A 24,682-nucleotide genomic window follows, 5' to 3' on the forward strand; every position below is an offset into this window, starting at 1 on the left:
ATTAAAATAAAATTTTAATACAAAAAGCAAGAAAGGGGTACCTGGGTGGCTCAGTCAGTTAAGCGTCCAACTCTTGATTTCAGCTCAGGTTATGATCTCAGGGTTGTGAGTTCTAGTCCCACATTGGGCTCTGTGCTGGGCAGGGAACCTGCTTAAGATTCTCTTTCACTCTCTGCCACTCCCCCATCCCCTTCTCTCTCCATTTAAGAAAAAAAAAAAAAGGCAAGAAAGAATCAGCAAACTCAAAGATAGGGCAGTGGAATTCATCCAATTGAGGAACAAAAAGAAAAAAAGAATGAGAAAGTATGAATATATAGCTTAAGGAAATTACAGGATAACAGCCCGCTGACCGATATTTGCACTGTAGGAATCCCAGAAGGAGAAAAGAAAGACAAAGGACCAGAAAACTTATTTGAGGTAATAATGGCTGAAAACTTCCCTAACGTGAGGTAGAAAACAGACACCCAGATCCAAAAATCCAGACAGTTCCAAATAAAATGGACCCAAGGAGACCCACAAGACACATAATAATTAGTGAAAAAAAAAGACAAGGAAAGAATCTTAAAACCAGTAAGAGAAAAACTACTTGCTAGGAAACTCTTTGCAGGACCATCAGCAGGTTTTTCACTTGAAACTTTGCAGGCCAGATGGGAGTGACAAAATATATTCAAAGCGCTGAACACTATTAGACAATGGTTGGAAATAAAGAAGACAAACCAAAAAAAATATTTACATGCTTGGGAAAATGGATTGCGGGTTGTGGGGGAAGCAGTAGATTGCATTTATCGAGACAGAAATTTCCTCAGAGAGATTACGATGTGTTTGTTTCTTGCTTGTCTTTGAACACTGCAGTATATACTAGGTATTCCAAGTGTTTGATTTGAATATTTGCTTGACTTGTGAAAGATACAGTTATAAAAATCTGTTGACCCAGTAATGACGGATCATTTTACAAGTTCTTTAAAACTTGTCAGCATTTATCTCCTTAGAAAGTTAATTTTCTTTCACCGAAATTATACAGCAATTTATTCTGTGTGTTGCACAGAATGGCCACATCCTGGGGTGCCTAAGTGGCTCAGTTGGTTGAGTACCCAACTCTTGATTTTGGCTCAGTTCAAGATCTCAGGATCATGGGATCGAGCCCCAGGTTGGGCTCCACGCTCAGCAGGGAGTTTGCTTGGATTTTCTCTCTCCCTCTTCCTTAGCCCCTCCCCCACCCCGTGTGCTCTCTAAAATAAATAAATCTTTAAAAAAAAAAAGCTGCTTCCTCAAAAACAAACAAAAATGGCATATTCACAAAACTCAAACATACTTTCAGGTTATATTCACTGTAACTGTGGACTTATGGTTCCTTACAGCCCTGAGGACAAGGCTTAGAGTAGAAAAAAAAAATTACAACTGATCTCAATCTCAAAAATTGCAGAAACAGTGTCTTCCACTAACAACATGCAGTTTCTGAGAACTCAGGCCAAACATCCAGCTATCCACCAGAAAATATACAGGGAATTACCGTTGAAATGACTAGTCAACGAGCTTGCCTTGTGGTTTTAGTTTCTGTAGTGAGGCTTTGAAGACCCTTGCTACTTTCAGTTTCTGATTTCACATCCTAATCATCTGTCTTCTGATGGCCGGGGGCGGGTAAGAAATCCCCAGGAATGGGGAAGAAGTAGATCAGAAACCAACACACCTAAACTGAGGGACAAAGAACTCTTAGCACATTCTCAGGGAAGCAGCTTTCTTACCAGCTCTAAAGGATCTCTGCTACTGAATTTACAGTTAAGGTAAGACTGGGGCAAGGGTGGAAAAGATTTGCAAGGGTCAGAATGTTTTCAAAACTTTCTATCCAGGATAGGGTGCAGTAGACCTGATGTGGACCATTAGACACAATTAAAGACTAAATTGTGATGTTCTAACACAGGGAGCAGAATTCACTAAGCTCCAGCTACATCTGTTTACTGCTGAATCAGACACAAGCATGAGTGGGGACTAAACTGACAATCTGAAATGTCTTAACACTGTTTTCCTCTCTTTGCCACCTTGAGATTTACAGAGATCATACCTGCCACTTAAGTTACCTTTGTTTTTGATAAAACCTGATTATCTCAAACTGCAATCTGAAAGTTTGAAGAACTGCAACTGTATTATTTTTATGAGAAAGAGCAATGAATGTGATATAAGGTAAATAGCTTGCTTACACTGTTAAAAACGAAAAAAGAAAAAAATTGAAACTCAGAGTGAACAATGAAGAGGTTTAATGAAAACAGCTATATACTTTTAGTCATAGACTTGAACCTAGTAAGATGGATTTCTTCCTTTAGTAATAACCCTGGATTAGGGGCGCCTGGGTGGCTCAGTTGGTTAAAGCGACTGCCTTCGGCTCAGGTCATGATCCTGGAGTCCCGGGATCGAGTCCCGCATCGGCTTCCTGCTCAGCGGGGAGTCTGCTTCTCCCTCTGACCCTCTTCCCTCTCGTGCTTTTATCTCTCATTCTCTCTCTCTCAAATAAATAAATAAAATCTTAAAAAAAAATAACCCTGGATTAATTAATTTTTATTTTCTGGCATGCACTCATTCCTTAGGGCTTCTTGTGCTGGATTCTGTTTCTCCTCTATTGTCTCTACTATTATGAATCATTTAATTTGAGTTGCCCAGCTTGACTCATCAATACTGTCTGGCAATTTTGTTTGCTCCTTAGAGCTCATACTTGGGATTTCTTGCCATGACACATGCTTCATGCATTTTCTTCTTGTTTGATTTCCATTTATCTCCTTGCTAAAAGCCTTTCCTCCCCCTCCAAACTCAAACCAAAAACAATGCAAAACAAAGCAAAAGCAAACAATAATAACAAACAAAACCAACTAGAATTGTATGGCTGATAACAGAGATGATTTCCTCTAGACACCCCATCACTAGCACTTCTGAGCCTTTTCTCCTATATTTCTTGGCATTTTCCTTCTTTATACTTTGTTCCCCTTCTCCTTCAGCTCTCTTTTCTAAGCTAGAAGTTATACTGGTGTAAATAAATATTTATTTACCTCTATTTTTTTTTCACAAATAGGCTAAGAGTGTTGAGTAGAAATGCCAATGTCATACAAATAGCCACTTGTAGGGCTAGTATTGGAAATCAGGTCTGCCTTATTTCAAAGCCAAATGTGTATTTGTGTGTGTGTTGATCCATTCTTGCATTTTTTAAAAAATATTTTTATTTATTTATTTGGGAGAGAGCAAAAGCGAGAGAGATCACAGAGACAGAGGGAGAAGCAGATTAGCTGCCAAGCCAGAGTCTGATGTGCTGCTCAATCCCAGGATCATGGGATCATGACCCGAGCTGAAGGCAGATACTTAATGACTGAGCCACCCAGGCGCTCCTCTTGCATTATTTTTATTTACAAACGTTTATGAGGCTCTAACAGAGTTAAGAAGAATGCATCTCAGAGCACACATCACAGGCCAGGCTCGGAAAGGCAGAGCAACCGTTAATTACATATGGGTGTGTTCATGTTGAATCTGCAAAGATGTTTTGGAGATTGGGCTCTCCTAAAAGCATTAAAGTTGTCACCCAGATAACATTTGGGGGCAATGTGTAAAATACTTCTATTAATATAAATACACAGGGCTAATGTTATTCTTTAGGAGGCCTGAAAATTCAGACCCATTAGTTCCCTCTTCCATTAGTGACATCATCCTAAAGCGCAAAGGCTTGTAAGCCTCCAATATCTGCAAATAGATTTGGATTGTGTATCTTCTGTTTTTCTAGCTAACTGTAGATCATCACTGCCAGTTCGCCATATCTTTGTAATCTAAAAATGATTATGACCCCTGCTTTATATAAATCAGGCAACCAGAACTCTACAAATGTACAGTACCAATATTATATTAGAGATGCATTAGAATGGAAATAGACTTGGCATTTGAGTGTGTAAAATCATGGAATTCCTCCCTGGGTTCAGGTTGGCCTGGGCATTTCCTGGCTCCTATGTCCATAGTGCTGTGCCATTTGCAAAGGATCACCTATGATCTGCTCTTAAGCAGTTTGTTTTTATTTGTCACCTGAATAATCTCCAGTGCATTAGCTATTAGGAAGAGGGGAGAATGAGTTTTTATAATTTTTAAAAAGCAGTTTCTACCACTGGCTAATAAGGGAATCCATAACTTTTCAATTAAGATTTCAGTGAAAGTCAAGCAGATATTGGATTTTTAGCTTCCATAGTAAATAATCACTTCTAAAAAGGAAGAAAATTGCTCTTATAATAAGGCAAGGCAAAAAACCAAACATTTTCTTAAAAATGCTTTATCAGCAACTCTTCAGGTTACAGGAATTGATGCCCAGAAGTCAATGGCCAAGTATTATTTACAAAGGTATTTTCACTCACTCTCTCATTCATAAAACAATCATGAATTGAAGTTTTGATTGAAGAAGGCACTACTACAGCTATACAAAAAATTCTTTAAAAGTACAGCTATAAGGGGCACCCGGGTGGCTCGGTCGATTAAGCATGACTCTTGGTTTCAACTCAGGTCATGATCTCAGAATCCTGAGATGGAACCCTTGTTGGGCTCTGTGCTGGGCATGGAGCCTGCTTGAGGTTCTCTCTCTCCCTCTCTTTCTGCCCCTCCCTGGCTTGTGTGCCCTCTCTCTAAGCTCAATAAATAAATAAATAAATAAATGTTTTTTAAAAACAGCTATAAGAAGTAAACAATTATGATTTGTTAGATTATGCTACATAATGACCTGGCAGGATTTAGTATAATACAGCTTGACTAGACATAGCCGTACATTAGAGGGAAACAAGTTGATAAAGGATAAAAGCAAGAAGTATAATATAACAAATGGTGGTCATAAAGATTCAATCTAAGGATTCAGGAAGGTAAAAACTAGGGAACACAAGCAAGCCAAAAACCAAAAGGGAAGAGTCAGATTTAAACTAAAAATAGGTAAAACTCAGGAAATGGATTTCCTTATGCCCACCAAATACTTAAGAACCAATGGTTCTTAAGTATAATAGTCCTGAGAAGGGCCTAGAACTTATTTTACTATGACCCCCTTTGCTGTCTTTTTTTCAAAAATTTCTTTAGAAACATTGGCCATTTTGGGAAGTAGTTTGTCCCCAAGTTCAGGAAGCAAAATGACTTTCTTTTCTGTAAAACTGGAAATTTTGAACTATCTCATCCCTTCCCTTGCAGACCAGGGAACACTCTGATCATGGCCTCAGAGATCCACATGCCGGCCCCAGTGTGCCTCATTGAGAACATCAGAGGGCAACTGGTGGCTAATCAGGAAGCTTTGGAGATCCTGGCAGCCAATAAGAATCCTCTTGTTGTGGTGGCTATTGTAGGCCTCTACCGCACAGGCAAATCCTACCTGATGAACAAGCTGGCTGGAAAGAACAAGGGTGAGTGGCACCACCAAAACTCTGCTAAGTCCCTTCTGTCCACCCACACTGCCAGCACTGAGTGCAGTGATGCAAGGAGAGAAAGTTAGAGACAGGGAATAATGCCAAAAGCTAATGTTTGGGCCACAGGTGGCTAATTATATTCTGGGAAGCAAAGGCAGAGGTCTGTTCCTGACATATCACCTCTTTTTCTTCTCTTAGTTTCTCCCTAGGAAAAGCATATTTTCCCATCTTAAGGAGGAAGACATCAATAAAATAATTTCTATACATGTAATTATAAACTACTAAAATGTGTGACATTCCTGTAAAAAGGAAAAACATCAAATTTACAACCTATGGTATTTGATACTCTCATTTTCCCATTCCTCTGTTGTAATTCAGATCAATACTGGCTATACTTTTTGATGTGTCCTCACTGTGCATTTCTTAAACCCTAGCTCAGTTGTCAAGAAGATCTCCAACTTCCAGATCTCCTCCTCTCTTACTACCTCTCCCTTCCCCCTTGCAGGCTTCTCTATTGGAACCACGGTGCAGTCTCACACCAAGGGTATCTGGATGTGGTGTGTGCCTCATGCCAAGAAGCCGAACCACACCCTAGTTCTTCTTGACACAGAGGGTCTAGGAGATGTAGAAAAGGTAATTTTGATTACCTTTTGATTCCTCCTCACTTCTGAACATTCTTTACACAGGGAGGTTTGTTCTTGTGTTTGTTTTTCTGAATTTGTACTTCTGTTTGACAGAGTATACATTTTTTCCCTTTCTATTTTTAATAGTCAAGATTTGGAAATCTGAGATGAGAAAAATACATTTATAAGCCAGAATCATGACTGGGACAAGACACTAATATAGAGCTAGGCAGTTAACTGAAATGCAGAAAAGATGGTACAAATAAAACCACTCTCACGAGTCTGATCCTGCAGAGAAGAGTGATTAGTAGTGAGCTCTGGGTCAGAGGATCTTGGGTTCAAATAAGGGCTCTGGCACTTGTAGCTTTCTGACTTTGACAAGCAAATCTCCCCAGATCTTTTATTTTCCTTTTGATTTTATCCAACTTAGCATTTGAACAGTAAATACGTGGGCTTTTTCCACTTCTATACTGGTATTTAACAACCAGCCCAGTGTGTGGGGGTTAGGAGGAAGACTTGATTTGTAGCACTTGCCAATTTTCTAAATATTTCCATCAAAGCGAATTCCAAGCTTCCAAAGTGAAGTCACTAAACTCATGGTTCAGAACAATGAGTGTACAATCAGCTCTTGTGAGCTGGTATGAGCTGGCTCTAGCACCCAACAGAATCTTTCCCTTGCACTTCCCTTGTTTTCCATGTTTTCATTTTGCTTTTGATTTGCCACAAAATCAAAATGGCTACCTCATTTTGTGCTTTAGTTTCCACATCTGTAACATGAAAACCATAGTTATAAACATATCTCCTAGTATTGCTTTGAGTATTAGACAAGACCAGTAATGTGAACTGTCTTGTGTATAATAACTTGTCAATAAAATAGATATACATATTATGTGTACAGGCCAGATTTGTTTTACACAATTGAAGATCTTGATTTTTTTCATTTTAAAATTCCAATAAAATTCATGTACAGTGTTACATTAGTTTCAGTTGTATTATATAGCAATTCAACAATTCTACACATTACTCAGTGCTCATCAGTATAAGTGTACTTTAATCCTTTACCTATTTCATCCATCTACTCCCTCCTACCTCCCCTGTGGTAATAATCAGTTTGGTCTCTACAGTTAAGAGTCTATTTTTTATTTTCATTTGTCTCTTTTTTTGTTTTGTTTCTTAAATTCCACATACGAGTAAAATCAAAGGGTATTTGTCTTTATCTGACTTATTACACTTAGTATTATACCCTCTAGGTCCATGTTATTGCAAATGGCAAGAATTCATTTTTTATGGATGAGTAATATTCCATTGTGTGTATGTATGTATGTGTGTTTGTGTGTGTCTCTCTCTCTATATATATATATAGAGAGAGACACACACACCACATCTTTATCCATTTTTCAGTCAATGGACACTTGCACTGCTTCCATATTTTGACTATTGTAAATAATGTCACAATAAACCTAGGGGTTCATGTATCTTTTTGAATTAGTGTTTTTGCATTCTTTGGGTAAATTTCCAGTAGTGGAATCACTGGATCCATATGATCCATATGGTAGTTCTATTTTTAATTTTTGGAGGAAACTCCACCCTGTTTTCCACAGTGGCTGCAGCAGTTTGCATTTCCACCAATAGTGCATAAGGGTTCCTTTTTCTCCACATCCTCACCAATATTTGTTGTTTTTGATGAAAATCTTGATTTTAAGTACTCTGGTTACCCCACTAACTTTGACTATCCATTGCAAATACCTAACTAGTTCTAAGGAAAACTGCTGAAGGGGGAAGAGTTAAGATGGTGGAGAAGTAGGGGGATCCTGAGCTTGTCTCATCCCTCAAACATGGCTAGATAGTTATCAAATTAGTCTGAACAGCCAAGAAGTCAATCAGAAGTCTGAGAGAACAAAAACTGCAAGTCTACAAGTAGAAAAACAACCACCTTTGGAAAGCCTTCAGGGAGCAAAACAGTCCACCTACTGGAGGCCAGAGCTGTTTACACTAAGCCCCACCCCCATGCTCCTGGAGAAGCATTTCCACGGACACAAGTCAGCCTGAGAGTCAGCCCAGCAGGCCCCTCCCCCAGAAGACCAGCACAAACAACTACCTTGCACCAAATTTATTGATCATAGAGTGCTACAAAGCTTCAGCTCTAGGGGAAATAGGATTGAGCTTCCTTTTTACTTTTATTTCTTTTAAATTTATTTTTCATTTATTTTCTTATAGTTCCAAATCTTTTATTAATCTTTTATTATTAACTTTTTTTTTAAAGATTTTATTTATTTATTTGAGAGAGAGAGAGAATGAGAGATAGAAAGCACGAGAGGGAAGAGGGTCAGAGGGAGAAGCAGACTCCCTGCTGAGCAGGAAGCCCGATGTGGGACTCGATCCTGAGACTCCAGGATCATGACCTGAGCCGAAGGCGGTCGCTTAACCAACTGAGCCACCCAGGCGCCCTATTATTAACTTTTTAAATTTTTATATGCTTTTCATATATATTTTTTATTTTTTTCTACTTTCATTTTATCTTATTTTTTTATTTTAGGATCTAGATTCTCTTAACAAGTAGACCAAAACAAACCCAGGATCTAGTGGGTTTTTTTGTTTTCTTGTTTTGTGTTTTTGTTTTCCTTCCTTCATTTTTTACTTTATCTATTTGTTTCAGTTTTTTGTGTTGTTGTTTTTTTCTCTTTCTTCTTTTCTTTTCTGGGAAAAATGATGAGATGGAGGAATTCACCCCAAAAGAAAGAACATAAGGTAGAATTCACAACCAGGGATTTCATCAATACAGACATAAGATGTCTGAACTAGAATTGAAAACAATAATTATAAGAATACTAGCTGGGCTTGAAAAAAGCATAGAAGACACTAGAGAATCCCTTACTACAGAGATAAAAGAACTAAAATCTTGTCAGGCCAAAATTAAAAATGCTATAACTGAGATGTAAACATAAATGGGTGCCATAAAAACAAGGATGGATGAAGCAGAGAAACAAATCAGTGATATAGAAGATAAAATTATGGAAAATGGAGCCAAAAGGAAGAGGGAAAGAAAGGTAATGGACCATGAAGGAACTCAGCACCCTAGTAAAATGTAATAACATTCATATCATAGGAGTCCCATAAGATAAAGGGGCAAAAGGTGTATTCCAACAAATTATAGCTGAAAACTTCCCTAATCTGGGGAAGGACACAGACATCAAAATCCAGGAAGCACAGAGAACTCCCATTAAATTCAACAAAAGCCCACCATCAGAAAGGCATATCATAGTCAAATCCACAAAATAGACAGACAAGGAAAGAATCCTGGAAGCAGCAAGGGAAAAATTAACCTACAAGGGAAGACAGATCAAGTCTGTAGCAGATCCGTTCGCAAAAACTTGGCAGGCCAGAAAGGAGTGGAAGGAATTATTCAGTGGTCGAATGCGAAAAATATACAGACAAGAATTCTTTACCCAGCAAGGCTGTTATTCAGAAAGGAAGGAGAAAGAGTTTTCCAGACAAACAAAAACTAAAGGAGTTTGTGACCACTAAACCAGTTCTGTAAGAAATTTTAAGGGGAACTCTTTGAGGGGAGAAAAAAAGAACAAAAGCAACAAAGACTAGAGAACCAGAGAACATTACCAGAACATTACCAGAAACACCAACTCCACAGGTAACACAAGGGCACTAAATTCATATTGCTCAATAATCACTCTGAACGTAAATGGACTAAATGCTCCAATCAAAAGACACAGGGTATCAGAATGGATAAAAAAGCAAGATCCATCTAAATGCTGCCTACAAGAGACTCATTTTAGACCTAAAGACACCCACAGATTGAAAGTCAGGGGATGGAGAACCATCTATGATGCTAACAGATGTCAAAAGAAAGCCAAAGTAGCCATACCTATAGCAGACAAACTAGATTTTAAAACAAAGACTAAAACAAAAGATGAAGAAGGGCATTTTATCATAATTAAGGGGTCAATCATCAAGAAGATCTAACGATTGTAAATATTTATGCCCCCAACTTGGGAGCACCCATATATATATAAATCAATTAATAACAAACATAAAGAAACTCATTGATGATAAAACAATAATAGTAGGGGACTTTAACATCCCAATTACAGCAATGGACAGATCATCTAAGCAGAAAATCAACAAGGAAACAATGGTTTTGAAGGACACACTGGACCAAATGGACTTAACAGATATTGTCAGAACATTTCCTCCTAAAACAGCAGAGTACACATTCTTCTCGCGTGCACATGGAACATTCTCCAGAATAGGTCACACATTGGGTCACAAATCAGCCCTCAACAAGTACAAAAAGATTGAGATCATAACATGATATTTTCAGACCACAACGCTATGAAATTGGAAGTCAACCACAAGAAAAAAATTGAAAAGACCTCAAAAACATGCAGGTTAAAAAACATCCTATGAAAGAATGAATGGGTTAATCAGGAAATTAAAGAAGAAATTTAAAAATACATGGAAGCAAATGAAATTGAAAGCACAACAGCCCAAAACCTATGGGATGCAGGAAAGGCAGTCTTAAGAGGAAAAGTTTATTACAGTACAGGTCTACCTCAAGAAGCAAGAAAAGTCTTGGGCGCCTGGGTGGCTCAGTTGGTTAAGCGACTGCCTTCGGCTCAGGTCATGACCCTGGAGTCCTGGGATCGAGTCCCACATCGGGCTCCCTGCTCAGCAGGGAGTCTGCTTCTCCCTCTGACCCTCTACCCTCTCGTGCCTTCTCTCATTCTCTCTCTCAAATAAATAAATAAAATCTTAAAAAAATAAAATAAAGAAAAGCCTCAAATATATAACCTAAACTTACACTTAAAGTTAAGAGCTAGAAAAGAATACTAAATAAAGCCTAAAGCCAGCAGAAGAAGGGAAATAATAAAGACTAGAGCAGAAATCAATGATATACAAACAACCCAGTAGAACAGATTAACAAAGAGCTGGTTCTTCAAAAAATTAATGAAATTGATAATCCCCTACCAGACTTACCAAAAATAAAAGAGAAAGGACCCAAATAGATAAAATCACAAATGACAGAGGAGAGATCACAACCAACATCACAGAAATACAAGAATACTATGAAAAATTATATGCCAACAAACTTGACAATCTGGAAGAAATGGACAAATTCCTAGAAACTTACAAACTACCAAAACTGAAACACAAAGATGTTGAATACTTGAACAGACCCATAACCAGCAAAGAAATTGAAACAGTAATCAAAAAATCTCTGGGCTGAATGGCTTCCCAGGGAAATTCTACCAGACATTTAAATAAGAGCTAGCACCTATTCTTCTCAAACTATTCCAGAGAATAGAAATGGAAGGAAAGCTTCCAAATTCATTCTACAAAGCCAGCTTCCCTTGATTCCAAAAACCCCACTAAAAAGAAGAATTACAGGCCAATATCCCTGATGAACATGGATGCAACAAGTCTCAATAAAATACTAGCAAATCAAATCCAACTGTACATGAGGAGAATTATTCACCATGGTCAAGTCGGATTTATTTCTGGGCAGCAGGGCTGGTTCAATATTCCCAAATCCCAAATGTTGTAGTATATCAACATGATATACTACATTAATAAAAGAAAGGATAAAAACCATATGATCCTCTCAATAGATGCAGAAAAAGCATTTGACAAAATACAGCATCCATTCTTGATAAAAACCCTCAACAAAGTAGGGATAGATAGAACACACCTCAACATCATAAAAGCATTATCTGAAAAACCCACAGCTAATATGATCCCTAGGGGAAAAACTGAGAGCCTTTCCCCTATGGTCAGGAACAAGACAAGGATGTCCATTCTCACCATTACTATTTAACATAGTACTGGAAGTCTTAGCCCCAGCAATCAGACAACACAAAGAAGTAAAAGGCATCTGAATAGGCAAGGAAGAAGTCAAACTTGCATTATTTGTAGACAATATGATACTCTGTGTAGAAAACCTGAAAGACTACACCAAAACATTGCTAGAAGTTATACATGAATTCAGCAAAGTGGCAGGATATAAAATCAATGTGCAGAAATCTCTTGCATTTCTATACACCAATAACAAAGAAGTAGAAAAAGAAACAAGGAATCAACCTCCTTTGCCACTGCACCCAGAACAATAAGATACCTAACTAAATAAGTAAAATATCTGTACTCTGAAAACCACAGAACACTTTGGAAAGAAATTGAAGAGGACACAAAGAAATGGAAAAGCATTCCGTGTTCATGGATTAGAAGAACATTGTTAAAATAGCCATATTACCAATATCCAATCGACACATTTAATGCAATCCCCATCAAAATACCATAGAGCTAGAAGAAACAATCCTAAAATGTGTATGGAAGCATGAAAGATTCCAAATAGCCAAAGCAATTCTGAAAAAGAAAAACAAAACTGGAGGCATAACTATTCCAGATTTCAAGCTCTATTACAAAGCTGTAGTCATCAAGACAGTATGGTACTGGCACAAAAACAGACAGATCAATGAAACAGAATAGAGAACCTAGAAATGGACCCACAACTATATGGTCAACTAATCTTCGACAAAGCAGGAAACAATATCCAATGGAAAAAAGTCTTTTCAACAAACAGTGTTTGAAAAACTAGACAGCAACATGCAGAAAAATGAAACTAGACAACTTTCTTACACCATACACAAAAATAGATTCAAAATGGATGAAAGACCTTGATATGAGACAGGAAACCATCAAAATTCTAGGGGAGAACACGGGGGGAAACCTCTGTGACCTCAGCCACAGCAACTTCTTACTGGACACATCGCCAGAGACAAGGGAAACAAAAGCAAGGATGAACTATTGGGGCTTCATCAAGATAAAAAGCTTCTGCACAGAGAAGGAGACAATCAACAAAACTAAAAGACACCCTACAGAATGGGTGAAGATATTTGCAAACAACGTATCTGATAAAGGGTCAGTATCAAAAATCTACAACGAACTTACCAAACTCAACACCCCAAACACAAATAACCCAGTTAAGAAATGGGAAGAAGCCATGAATAGATACTTTTCCAAAACAAGACATCCAGGTGGCTAACAGACACATGAAAAGAAAAGAAAAGCATCTTTTCTATACATCTTAAATGTATTTCTATACATCTTAAATGTATAAATTTAAGAGTCCTTAAATTTACAGATGAAACATCAACATCACTCATTATCAGGGAAAAACAAATGAAAACCATGATGAGATATCATCTCACACCTGTCAGGATGGTTAAAATTAACAGCACAAGAAATAACAGGTGTTGGCAAGGATGCAGAGAAAGGGGAACCCTCTTGCGCTGCTGGTCGGAATGCAAATTGGTGCAGCCATTCTGGAGTACGGAGGTTCCTCAAAAAGTTAAAAATAGAACTACCCTATGATCCAGCAATTGTACTACTGGGTATTTACCCAAAGGATACAAAAATACAGATTCAAAGGGATACATGCACCCCAATGTTTATAGCAGCATTATCAACAATAGCCCAACTATGGAGAGAGCCCAAATACCAATCGACTGATGAATGGATAAAGAAAATGTGGTACATATATACAATGGAATATTATTCAGCCATCAAAAAGGATGAAATCTTGCCATTTGCGATGACATGGATGGAGCTAGAGTGTATTATGCTAAGTGAAAGAAGTCAGTCAAAGACAAATACCATATGATCTCACTCATACATGGAATTTAAAAAAGAAAACAGATGAACATATGGGAAGAGGGAAAAGAAAAAAAGGAGAGAGGGAAATAAGTCATAAGAGTCTCTTAACGATAGAGAACAAACTAAGGGTTGATGGAGGGGTGGGGGACAGGTGATGGGTATTAAGGAGGGCACTTGTTATGATCAGCAGTGGGTGTTTATGTAAGTGACCGATCACTGAATTCTACTCCCAAAACTAATATTGCACTGTATGTTAACTACTTAAAATTTAAATAATTTTTTAAAAAAGAAAAACTGGTGAGTTAACAATATATGGTTCTGTATAAATTTATCAATGCTAATAGATAGAACTATATTATTCAATGTTCAGATGTTTCTGATAAACATTTTTGTCTGTCTTGTTTAACATTTGTAAGTCAAGGGCCTATTTTTAATGATTGCTCATCTAAAAATACCATGGGACATGATTTAAATTTGTTCTTTAGGGTGACAAGAAGAATGATACCCAGATCTTTGCACTGGCAATACTACTGAGCAGTATCTTTGTATACAATACTATGAACAAAATTGACCAGAGAGCTATTGACCTATTGCAGTATCCTTTTGTGGTCCAAGATGGCACCAAAGCTGAGAGAACTGTATTTACCAACTGTGTTTCTGAGTTTGTGAATTAAACACAAAAATGAAAACATGTAAGCATTAAAGGTACAATAAAGAGAGTCCTTAAATTTACAGATGAAATAAGGAGTTAAGATCCAAAGGGAAAATAAAAGAATAGGGAGACATGGAATTAAATATACGGGCTTAGATGAGTTCTATTTCCAAGAGTTTTCCTTAACTGCATCCCAGCTATGTGACAGAACTGTCAAATCGGCTCAGGAAAGTATCCTCACCTGATTTTGAAGGGGTTGAAGATGCAACTAACCTTGAGAGCTTCTGTCCAGACTTCGTGTGGATTCTGAGAGATTTCTACCTAACCCTGGAAGTAGATGAGCAAGTCATCACAGCAGATGAATACCTGGAGAATTCCCTGAGGCTAAAGCAAGGTAACAGGGACTTGAGTCTCAGAAAGAGATGAAAAGTAATAAAAGAAATTATCTCTCAAGTGTAAGTGGTTAAATTCAGCCTCCTATATTTATTCACCGGGGCTAAAGTACCAAATAAATATTAATTTATAGTAAACGAATTGACTCAATATTAAAATGTATTACTCTTCTGTTCTTGGAGCAAGGTTTTCTTTTTTCCTTTCCCTAATTAGTTACCTTTTAGCTTTTTGCTTAGAGTCTGTGAAGATTTACTGAAATAAATAACATCAGGTGGAAGGCACATTTATTTGTGGAGAGTAAGTTAACTCAAATGTTAATCTTGTACTAAATAAATCCTATTTTTCTTTCCCCAGGCACTAATCAAAGTGTTCAAAATTTCAATTTGCCCCGTCTATGTATAAAAGAATTCTTTCCAATAAGGAAATGCTTTATCTTTGACTCTCCCACTCACCGGAAGAAGCTTGCCAAGCTTGAGTCACTGCCTAACGAAGATCTGGATCCTGAATTTGTGGAACAAGTGGCAACATTCTGTTCCTACATCTTTAACCATTCCAAGACTAAAGCTCTTCCAGGGGGTATCAAGGTCAATGGGCCCCGTGAGTATCTTTTTTAGGATTTTCCTTCAATTCAACATAAGGAATGGGACACTGTTCTAAGTTTCTCCTTCCACTGTCAATGTTGAAAGTGCATAGTCAGTTACTACCAAGAAAATCATGTGTATCATATTTATTAAATTCCAGTGGGTACCAAAAATATTTCTAGTGTTTAGTAATGCCTCAAAAGTAGGATAAAATAGAAATGTAACCTGGAAAAAAAGGTCAAGTTAAAAAAGTTCTCCCCATAAGTGGTCCCCTGTTGAACTAGACTAACCCACATGGGTTGGCACCATTTGTTCAAACAATATAGTAGATACTTATTATATGTTCCAGGCTTTGAGAGACACAAAAATGAGGACCACATATACATTCTCTGTGGAAATGAAGTGAGTTCATACAAACATTAAACAGAGGCCCAGTTTGTCTAGAACCCTAAAAAAAATCTAAGCAGTCTTCTAGATCCAGTTTCTCCTGAAGTCTGTATGTCTCAGAATTCTGTAAATTATTACTGCATTCTAGAAGAAAGGTGAGTGCAAACAAAAGTATGCAAAGGACAAGAAAGACAAACAGGAATGTTTCGACAAAGGGTAAAGGAGACCTGGTCTAATGTGCTCGCTTTGTGCTTTTCCAGAGCAGGATAACACTCATGCTTTACATACAGAAGTGAAAGACGAAAGGGAATTCTGAAGGGAATAGAACCTCGAGGAAGGGGGGAAGAAAGGGAAGAGTAAAGAAGCAAAAGGCCTAGGGTGCCTGGGTGGCTCAGTCAGTTAAGTGACTACCTTCGGCTCAGGTCATGATCCTGGAGTCCTGGGATCGAGTCCTACATCGGGCTCCCGGCTCAGGGGCGGGGCCTGCTTCTCCCTCTGACCTTCTCCCCTCTCATGCTGTTTCTCACTCTCTCTAATAAAAAAAAAATCTTAAAAAAAAAAAAGCAAAAGGCCTATAGCATCCTAATCAAACAAATATGCCCAAGTTTATATGACCATTTTCTTATTTCTCAATGAGAAAAGGATGAAATGTGGATGATCACATACATCTTGAGTTTTTCCCTTTGAATACTTTCTTTTCCCAAAGAAAGAACGATCCTTGTTTTGGTCACACAGTCTCCCAAAGGACCTTATTTGGACCACTTGAACAGGGTACACAAAGCTGAAAAAATGCAGGCAATGCACTGTGAAATTAACATTCACAGAATTACCCAGTTTAGGGCACGCCTTCTTTCTTACAAATAATACAAGCATCTCCTCCCCCTGTGAAGGTCTAAAAAGCCTAGTGCTGACCTACATTAATGCCATCAGTCGTGGGGATCTGCCCTGCATGGAGAACTCAGTCTTGGCCTTGGCCCAGATCAAGAACTCAGCAGCAGTAAAAAAAGCCATTGCCCACTATGACCAGCAGATGGGCCAGAAGGTGCAGCTGCCCACAGAAACCCTCCAGGAGTTGCTGGACCTGCACAGGGAAAGTGAAAGAGAGGCCATAGAACTCTTCATGAAGAACTCTTTCAAGGATATGGACCAAAAGTTTCAGAAGGAATTAGAAGTAATTATCTTTTCTTTTTTCTTCTCTAGGTCATGGGGCTTATGAACAGTAAGAGGCAAAGTTGCTTTTTACTGCTATGAAAGGCAAAATGGGGACTGAAAAAAGAAAAGCAATCCTTACTAGACTGGAAAATAATGATTACCACTTACCTGATCAAGATTTCACTTATTCTGAAAACAAACAAACATGTTACTACCCTGGACCCTATAGATTCTGAAACTTTCACACACACAAGATGCACTGTACCATGTTACAACCATGGACTAATTTTTTAAGCCATCTTATTCTTAAAACATTTTATTCATAAAGTATTCATTAACTTTCCTTTTTTATTAATCAAGCATACAGAATTGCCAAATGGGTCTACTAAAAGATTATGGTTCCAGGTTTGATAACATACACTATATCTGCAGTCCTCCTACTCACTGGGAATCCCAGGCCCAGTGTCACACTAAAACCAGAAATGTTCTAAAACAGTAGATTGCATTTAAAATTATGGCATGAGGCTAGAGATCTGTAGTCTAAAGATGACATCTAAAGCAGAAATAGCCAAAGAGAGGTTTCAGGGGATTTCAAACACAAAAGCAAAGTAATTTTTCTACAGTGTATCATCTTTAGAACTTTTCTAGGCTTGGTGAAAAAGATACAGTCTTACTTGCAGCCCTTTAGTTTCTATTAAAAAAATATAAAGATTCTTTTTGAGAACCATTTCTAGAAATGCTGAAATGTTGGCTAACATCTTTTCCGTGGACTTCTGTCTCACTGAAGACTCTGCTAGAAGCAAGAAAGGATGACTTATATGAACAGAACATGGAGGCATCATCATACCGTTGCTCAGCTTTACTTCAGGCTATTTTTGGTCCTCTAGAAAATGATGTGATGCAGGGGATTTATTCAAAACCAGGAGGACATCATCTCCTCATTCAGAAGACAGAATTGCTGAAAGCAAGATACTATTGGGAGCCCAGGAAAGGAATGCAGGTATTCCAAGTTTTATCTATTAATTGCAGGAAATTGTTAAGGGGCTTCTTTCAAAAACCAATGAGGACAGGAAGAAAGTATTTATTCTCTAATGATAGCTGTGGAATTAAACCGAACCATATCACCATAATCACCAGACGTTTATTGCAATCATGAACATTCATTATAATGATAGGACTTTCTTGATGACGTGGCACAGAATGGCAGTAACTGAAGCTAATGTAAGAAAATATGATAACTGACTGCCTTATATAAACTAAAAGCAAAACATTTAAATGCCATTGCAAGTATAGCTACATTCAGGAGTTCAAACAATATCCTAAATTTTACCCCTTCCTTCCTTCTTTCCAATCTCCATTTCAGCTTTTTGTTCCGTTTTCCTCACTATTGGTTTCATTCTCAGGCAGGCTCACCCCGCATGGCGGCAGCATGACACCAACAGCTCCAAGCTTAGCTAGTCTTTTGTGCTCACAATCTTGGGGAGAAAGCTTATCTTCCCAGCATCCATATCAGTCTTTCAAACACCCAGGTTGCAGTCTTTTCCCCTTGTCCCCAAATTCTTTGCATCTAGCGGCCTTGGGTGTTCTGATTGGCCAGCCCAGAGATTGGCCACCCCTGTGACAAATGAGGCTTCATTGGCAGGGTTACCGACTACAGGGCTGAGCACTTCCAGGAAGGAAAGGATCCGGGGATGAAATAAAGGTTTATAACATTCTTAATCCCCATTTCCTACTTCTAACTGCATGTTTTTGGGGTCCCCAGGCTGAGAAGGCTCTGCAGGAATATTTACACTCCAGACAGTCTACAAGCGATGCCATCCTACAGATAGACCTGGCTCTAACAAAGAGGCAAAAGGAGATAGAAGGTGAGTAGGAAATGGAGGGGATGTAAGACAGATCTTGCCACACATTTTAAGTGAATTTCACCTGGTTCACCTGTGATCCATAAACCAGAGCAAGTGTGTGAAAGATGATTTCCTAGCTCCTTGGGCTGAAGCTGAATAGGGCATGTACCGTCCGCTGCAACATGGTTTTCTGGAAGGGAAACAGTTCCAGGGAATTTTCTTTATGAGGTAGTAGCAATAACAAGAGTGGAAAGCAGAAGGAAGAGGCTCTCTAATCCTAGAGAGGGTTGCCATTTTCTTCTTTTTCAGAGGCACATATGAAAGCAATGGCTGCGAAAATTGAAGCACAAAGGTTGGAGGTGATTCAGAGGTATAACCTGCAAATGATGGAGCAAAGGGAGTGGCTCCATCAAGAACAAGTGAGACAGATGCAAATGTTCAGAAAGTACCAGGTGCAACAACAGCAGAGGGCCCTAGAACGTCGATTCCAGGTATTCCTCAAGTATTTCATCTCAGGATTTTAATCGTCTCTCCCCTCCCTGTATCGATGAGGCATGAAGCAGTGACAAGGCGGAGAAGCAGTACGGTACTGTGGCACAGGTCAAGGACTCTGGGGTCAGACTTCGTGGGTATGAATCCCAGCTCCACCTCCTACGACAGACGTGGTTTGGGCACCCGATCTGTCCCCTCTGTGCCTCGGTTTCCTCTGGTGGAAAATGGAGACAGTAATAATGCCCATTTTACAGGGTTATTTTGATAATTAAATGAGAACATTTGAGTTCAGAATTGTGTTTGTTCTAGAAAAAGCACTAAAATTTGTTAAATAAAAGCCCAGGCCCTCTCTATCCCCTGGCAATTAGGGTTTGTTTGGTTGGTTGGTTGGTTGTTTTTTGGGTTTTTTTTTTTTTTTTTTTTTTGGTATCTTGTTCATTGCTCTAGACAGTCTTCTTCTTTGGTTATGATTACCTTATTAAATTAATTCATCCTTTTGTGTCTATGCCCCTATCCTTGCCTTAATCATCAGTGGTTCTAAAGGCCTTTAGCTTGCAGTTTATTTCATTCAGTCCTTTACTATTACCATTACTCAAAAAGCAGTAGCTCCTATTTACCAAGCACTGTACAAAGTACTTTGCATTCATGCTCTCATCTGTCCTGTTCAGTGTGAAGCAGAAGTATGAGGTGCGATGAGAAAAATGAAGTTCCAAAAAGAGATAACTCAATGCCAATACCAGCTTACCAAATTATCTAAACTGCCTTCCCAGAAATTAGGATCTTCAGTGGTTTGTTTCTACAAACCTGGTACAAAAATCTTGGGTGGATACCCTTATGAGGCAGCCCTTCCCCGGTGGGGGGGGGGGGGGGGTGTGGACAGTCTACCTGCACGTCCCAGTTTTCCAGGTACTGATCCAAGACTTTTTGAGATTACAGCCCTGCAGTATAGTCGACGTGGGATTCTTGATCTCCTTGCTCTCCTTCTACTTCTGTCCCCTAACAGTGGAGACCTAGAACAAATTACCTTAGCAAAGGCTCAAACTCCTTGCCTGACTGTAGAGGTCACCTAGACACCCAGCTTCTCTTCTTCAAACTAGATCTGACATTCCTCTCTGTATAGATGAGAATTAAAGTCTGGCTGTGACAAAGATTGCCTAGGGAGGATGTATAAAATAAGGGGATATAATTCTTGGGACACCAATATTTCAGGGATTGGGAGAAGATGTTGTTTCTGGAGCTAGAGAAAGAGGTAAAAGGAGAGGGATGACACAAGTAGGAAACCAAGAATGAGAAATGCACATGAATGGAAAAGAAGAATTCAGTGACTGTCTGTTACTTACTGACAGATTAAAATAAACAAAGAAAAGTCAATGATCTGGGCTTTTTCCCAAGTGATTTGGACATTACTTTCTGCTAAGCTCTACTGTTTTATTAACACTCTTTAGGAAGAGGCCGAAAATCTCAATAAGAAAATCGAAGCTGAACACAGAAGCCTTCAAAACGAAATCCAGGATCTCCAGAGGAATGCTGCCTCACAGGATGATCAGGATGATAAATGCATCTTACTCTAAAGAGTTAAACATCAGAACTAACTTTTCTTGTTCTCTTTCACTAAAGACACAAAAGAATGAGAAACTATAGAACCTGGGACAATCACCGCTTAAACAAACTTCATAATTATTGTATCAAACTTCTGTACAATTATAAAGATATAAGGCTTCTAATTAGTAAAATGTACATTTCAATAATTCCATAGTTTAAATGATGATCACTTCCTTAAAGAGACTGTGAAATTGTGTAATAAGGGAATTTTATCACTCTCTTTGGGGCGATACTGGATTGGTTCCATCAGGGGAAACTGTCTTGTAACCCAAATCCATCCCTCCAATTTTCCATTTTTGGACTGAGGGGATTGGAAGTGGCCTAAGGGGTGTTATCCACAATGGACCAAGTCAAGTACAATTTGGCCAAAGTCATGGGCTCAGATGGGCGTCGCTCCTGCCAAGTGGTCTTGTGCTGGATGCCATCAGAGGGAGGCACCAATACTAAGGACGACTAATCTCGCTTCTTAGTGGAAACAATGCATGGTTCTCATGTGAATGGACATTGCTCAATCTATGTGCAATGATATGACTTCTGGGTACGGTTAGTATAGTAAATAATCTGCTTAATTCTAAGCTGTAAACAAAACAAAAGAAAACAACTTAAAAAAAATGGTAATGAAATAGAGGTACTCCAGAAAATGGAAAGAACTACCAGCATAGAAATTGTGTCATAGGCTGAGGGCTAAATAAGACTTTTCCTTGTTCATCCTCACAAAGGGCATAACTTAAATAGGATATTTTATATCATGAAGCAATTTATATTGGACTTAATAACTGTGTGTCACATGTTTATAATCTTCAGAGCCTGTAAATAGATGGTATAAGAAAGGCTAAATAAGGTGCATGGGGATCATTTCCTTTTTACACTTACTTTAGTGCTTAAGTTAAATGATCTTAATTCTTTGCAATCATATATAAAAGTGTACTGATTTTTTTCTAAAATTATGGACTGTTTAAATATATTGGTACATATTTTTAGTTATAAATAACAATTAAATTTTTCAAAAACATAACTCTACTACTTTGTTTTTATTTTCTCCAAAATTAGAAAAATTTGGAAAGTCATACATGCTACAGACACATGACTGTACCTTGAGGTTATCCACTTGCACCATTGCTCTCTCTATATACGTGTCTAACATGGCCTCTGCACAGCAGGGCACTCTCATGTGGCCAGCTTCCAAGACAGTGTTTCAAGTAGCAAAACTACAAGCTTAAGATCTCTTAAGATCCAGTTTTACACTCAACAACCCCTTTTTCTGCATTCCATTGTATCAGAATAGTTCATAGCGACAGCCCAGATTCAAGGCAATGAGAAATGAATCTACCTCTCTATATGAGGTGTGGCATTAATTTGCAGCCATTTTAAAAAGATCTATTTATTGGGGGGGGCGGGTGCCTGGGTGGCTCAGTTGATTAAGCATCTGCCTTTGGCTCAGGTCATGATCCCAGAGTCCTGGGATTGAGCCCTGTGTCTGGCTCCCTACTCGGCAGGGAGTCTGCTTCTCCCTCTCCCTCTGCCACTCCCCCTGCTTGTGCTCTCTCTCTCTCTCTCTCATTCCAAGTATCTCTCTCTAATAAATAAAATATTTTTATTTTTTTATTTTTATTTTTTTAAAAGATTTTATTTATTTATTTGAGAGAATGAGAGAGAGAGAGCACATGAGAGAGGGTCAGAGGGAGAAGCAGACTCCCTGCTGAGCAGGGAGCCTGATGCGGGACTCAATCCTGGAACTCCAGGATCATGACCTGAGCCGAAGGCAGTCGCTTAACCAACTGAGCCACCCAGGCGCCTATTTTATTTATTTGGGGCGCCTGGGTGGCTCAGTTGGTTAAGCATTGACTCTTGATTTGGACTAAGTCATGATCTCAGGGTCTTTAGATTGAGCCCTGTGTCAGGCCCCCATTCAGTGGGGAGTCTGCTTAAAAGACAAACAAAAACTAAAGGAGTTCATGACCACTAAAACAGCCCTACAAGAAATATTAAGGGAGACTTTGAGTGGGAAAAAAAGACCAAAAGCAACAAAGACTAGAAAGGAACATCACCAGAAACACCAACTCCACAGGTAACACAAGGGCACTAAATTCATATCGCTCAATAATCACTCTGAACGTAAATGGACTAAATGCTCCAATCAAAAGACACAGGGTATCAGAATGGATAAAAAAGCAAGATCCATCTAAATGCTGCCTACAAGAGATTCATTTTAGACCTAAAGACACCCACAGATTGAAAGTCAGGGGATGGAGAACCATCTATGATGCTAACAGATGTCAAAAGAAAGCCAAAGTAGCCATACCTATAGCAGACAAACTAGATTTTAAAACAAAGACTAAAACAAAAGATGAAGAAGGGCATTTTATCATAATTAAGGGGTCAATCATCAAGAAGATCTAACGATTGTAAATATTTATGCCCCCAACTTGGGAGCACCCATATATATAAATCAATTAATAACAAACATAAAGAAACTCAATGATGATAATACAATAACAGTAGGGGACTTTAACATCCCAATTACAGCAATGGACAGATCATCTAAGCAGAAAATCAACAAGGAAACAATGGTTTTGAAGGACACACTGGACCAAGTCCATTTGGACTTAACAGATATAGTCAGAACATTTCATCCTAAAAGAGCAGAGTACACATTCTTCTCGAGTGCACATGGAACATTCTCCAGAATAGATCACACACTGGGTCACAAATCAGCCCTCAACAAGTACAAAAAGATTGAGATCATACCATATATATTTTCAGACCACAACGCTATGAAATTGGAAGTCAACCACAAGAAAAAAATTGAAAAGACATCAAAAACATGCAGGTTAAAGAACATCCTATAGAATGAATGGGTTAGTCAGGAAATTAAAGAAGAAATTTTAAAAATACATGGAAGCAAATGAAATTGAAAGCACAACAGCCCAAAACCTCTGGGATGCAGGAAAGGCAGTCTTAAGAGGAAAAGTTTATTACAGTACAGGTCTACCTCAAGAAGCAAGAAAAGTCTCAAATATATAACCTAAACGTACACTTAAAGTTAAGAGCTGGAAAAGAACAGTAAATAAAGCCTAAAGCCAGCAGAAGAAGGGAAATAATAAAGACTAGAGCAGAAATCAATGATATAGAAACAAACAAACCAGTAGAACAAATTAACAAAACTAAGGGCTGGTTTTTCAAAAAATTAATGAAATTGATAAGCCCCTACCAGACTTATCAAAAAGAAAAGAGAAAGGATCCAAAGAGATAAAATCACAAATGACAGAGGAGAGATCACAATCAACATCACAGAAATACAAACAATTACGAAAGAATACTATGAAAAATTATATGCCAACAAACAGGACAATCCGGAAGAAATTCCTAGAAACTTACAAACTACCAAAACTGAAACACAAAGAAATTGAACACTTGAACAGACCCATAACCAGCAAAGAAATTGAAACAGTAATCAAAAATCTCTGGACTGAATGGCTTCCCAGGGGAATTCTACCAGACGTTTGAAGAAGAGCTAGCACCGGAATAACAACAACTCTCTGAACAGAAAAGCGACCACTTTCTGGAAGGTAGGACGTGCGGAGAAGTGAATCCAAGGTGATATTTGGGAGGATAGATGGCGGGGGAGGGGGCCTCCGTCAGCCGCTTCTGGCAAGTGATAGAGCCGCGGAGCACAAAATCAGAACTTTTAGAGTCGGCTCCGCTGAGCGACGTCGCTCCAGTGGCTAAGCGGGGGGTGGAACCCTCGCGGGACAGTGTGGTCTCAGGACCCTCGGGGTCACAGAAAGACCGGGGGTGCCTGAGTGCGGCAGAGCTCCCAGGTATTGGAGCAGGGAAGCCAGCTGCAGAGACAGAGCCCAGGAGCAAGCTCTCAGCTCGGGGTTGCCATAAACTG

At 38.7% G+C, this 24,682-nt stretch overlaps 2 protein-coding genes across 4 annotated transcripts in view; one reads left to right on the forward strand and one right to left on the reverse strand.

Moving 5' to 3' along the window:
- The window catches only part of LOC148164506 (uncharacterized), a 276,999-nt gene that overhangs the window by 232,397 nt on the left and 19,920 nt on the right, over positions 1-24,682 (reverse strand). The window lies entirely within an intron of this gene.
- On the forward strand, positions 1,595-21,773 carry LOC114208332 (guanylate-binding protein 5-like). Of its 3 annotated transcripts, XM_028102383.2 has the most exons (12): positions 1,697-1,781; positions 2,043-2,178; positions 5,185-5,393; positions 5,902-6,029; positions 14,170-14,279; positions 14,534-14,730; positions 15,084-15,326; positions 16,588-16,868; positions 17,637-17,849; positions 18,612-18,714; positions 19,003-19,184; positions 20,631-21,773. In XM_028102383.2, exons 2-12 carry the CDS (start codon positions 2,150-2,152, stop codon positions 20,754-20,756), a joined length of 1,821 nt encoding a protein of 606 aa, XP_027958184.2. In that variant the 5' UTR covers positions 1,697-1,781; positions 2,043-2,149; the 3' UTR covers positions 20,757-21,773. The 3 variants fall into 3 exon arrangements, with proteins under 3 accessions (XP_027958186.2, XP_027958184.2, XP_027958185.1); XM_028102385.2 differs by lacking the exon at positions 2,043-2,178 and having other exon boundaries at positions 1,595-1,781; XM_028102384.2 differs by lacking the exon at positions 16,588-16,868 and having other exon boundaries at positions 17,737-17,849.

Source organism: Eumetopias jubatus, unplaced genomic scaffold, assembly GCF_037043125.1.
Source record: "Eumetopias jubatus isolate StellerSeaLion01/CBP00866 unplaced genomic scaffold, mEumJub1_p1.0 scaffold_4, whole genome shotgun sequence".
NCBI lineage: Eukaryota > Metazoa > Chordata > Mammalia > Carnivora > Otariidae > Eumetopias > Eumetopias jubatus.

Coding starts and splice junctions, on each gene's coding strand:
- LOC114208332 (XM_028102383.2), top strand. CDS start 2,150: ATGAGAAAGAGCAATGAATGTGATATAAG. Junction 6,030..14,169: donor GTCTAGGAGATGTAGAAAAG/GTAATTTTGATT, acceptor TTTGTTCTTTAG/GGTGACAAGAAGAATGATAC. Junction 19,185..20,630: donor CCCTAGAACGTCGATTCCAG/GTATTCCTCAAG, acceptor AACACTCTTTAG/GAAGAGGCCGAAAATCTCAA.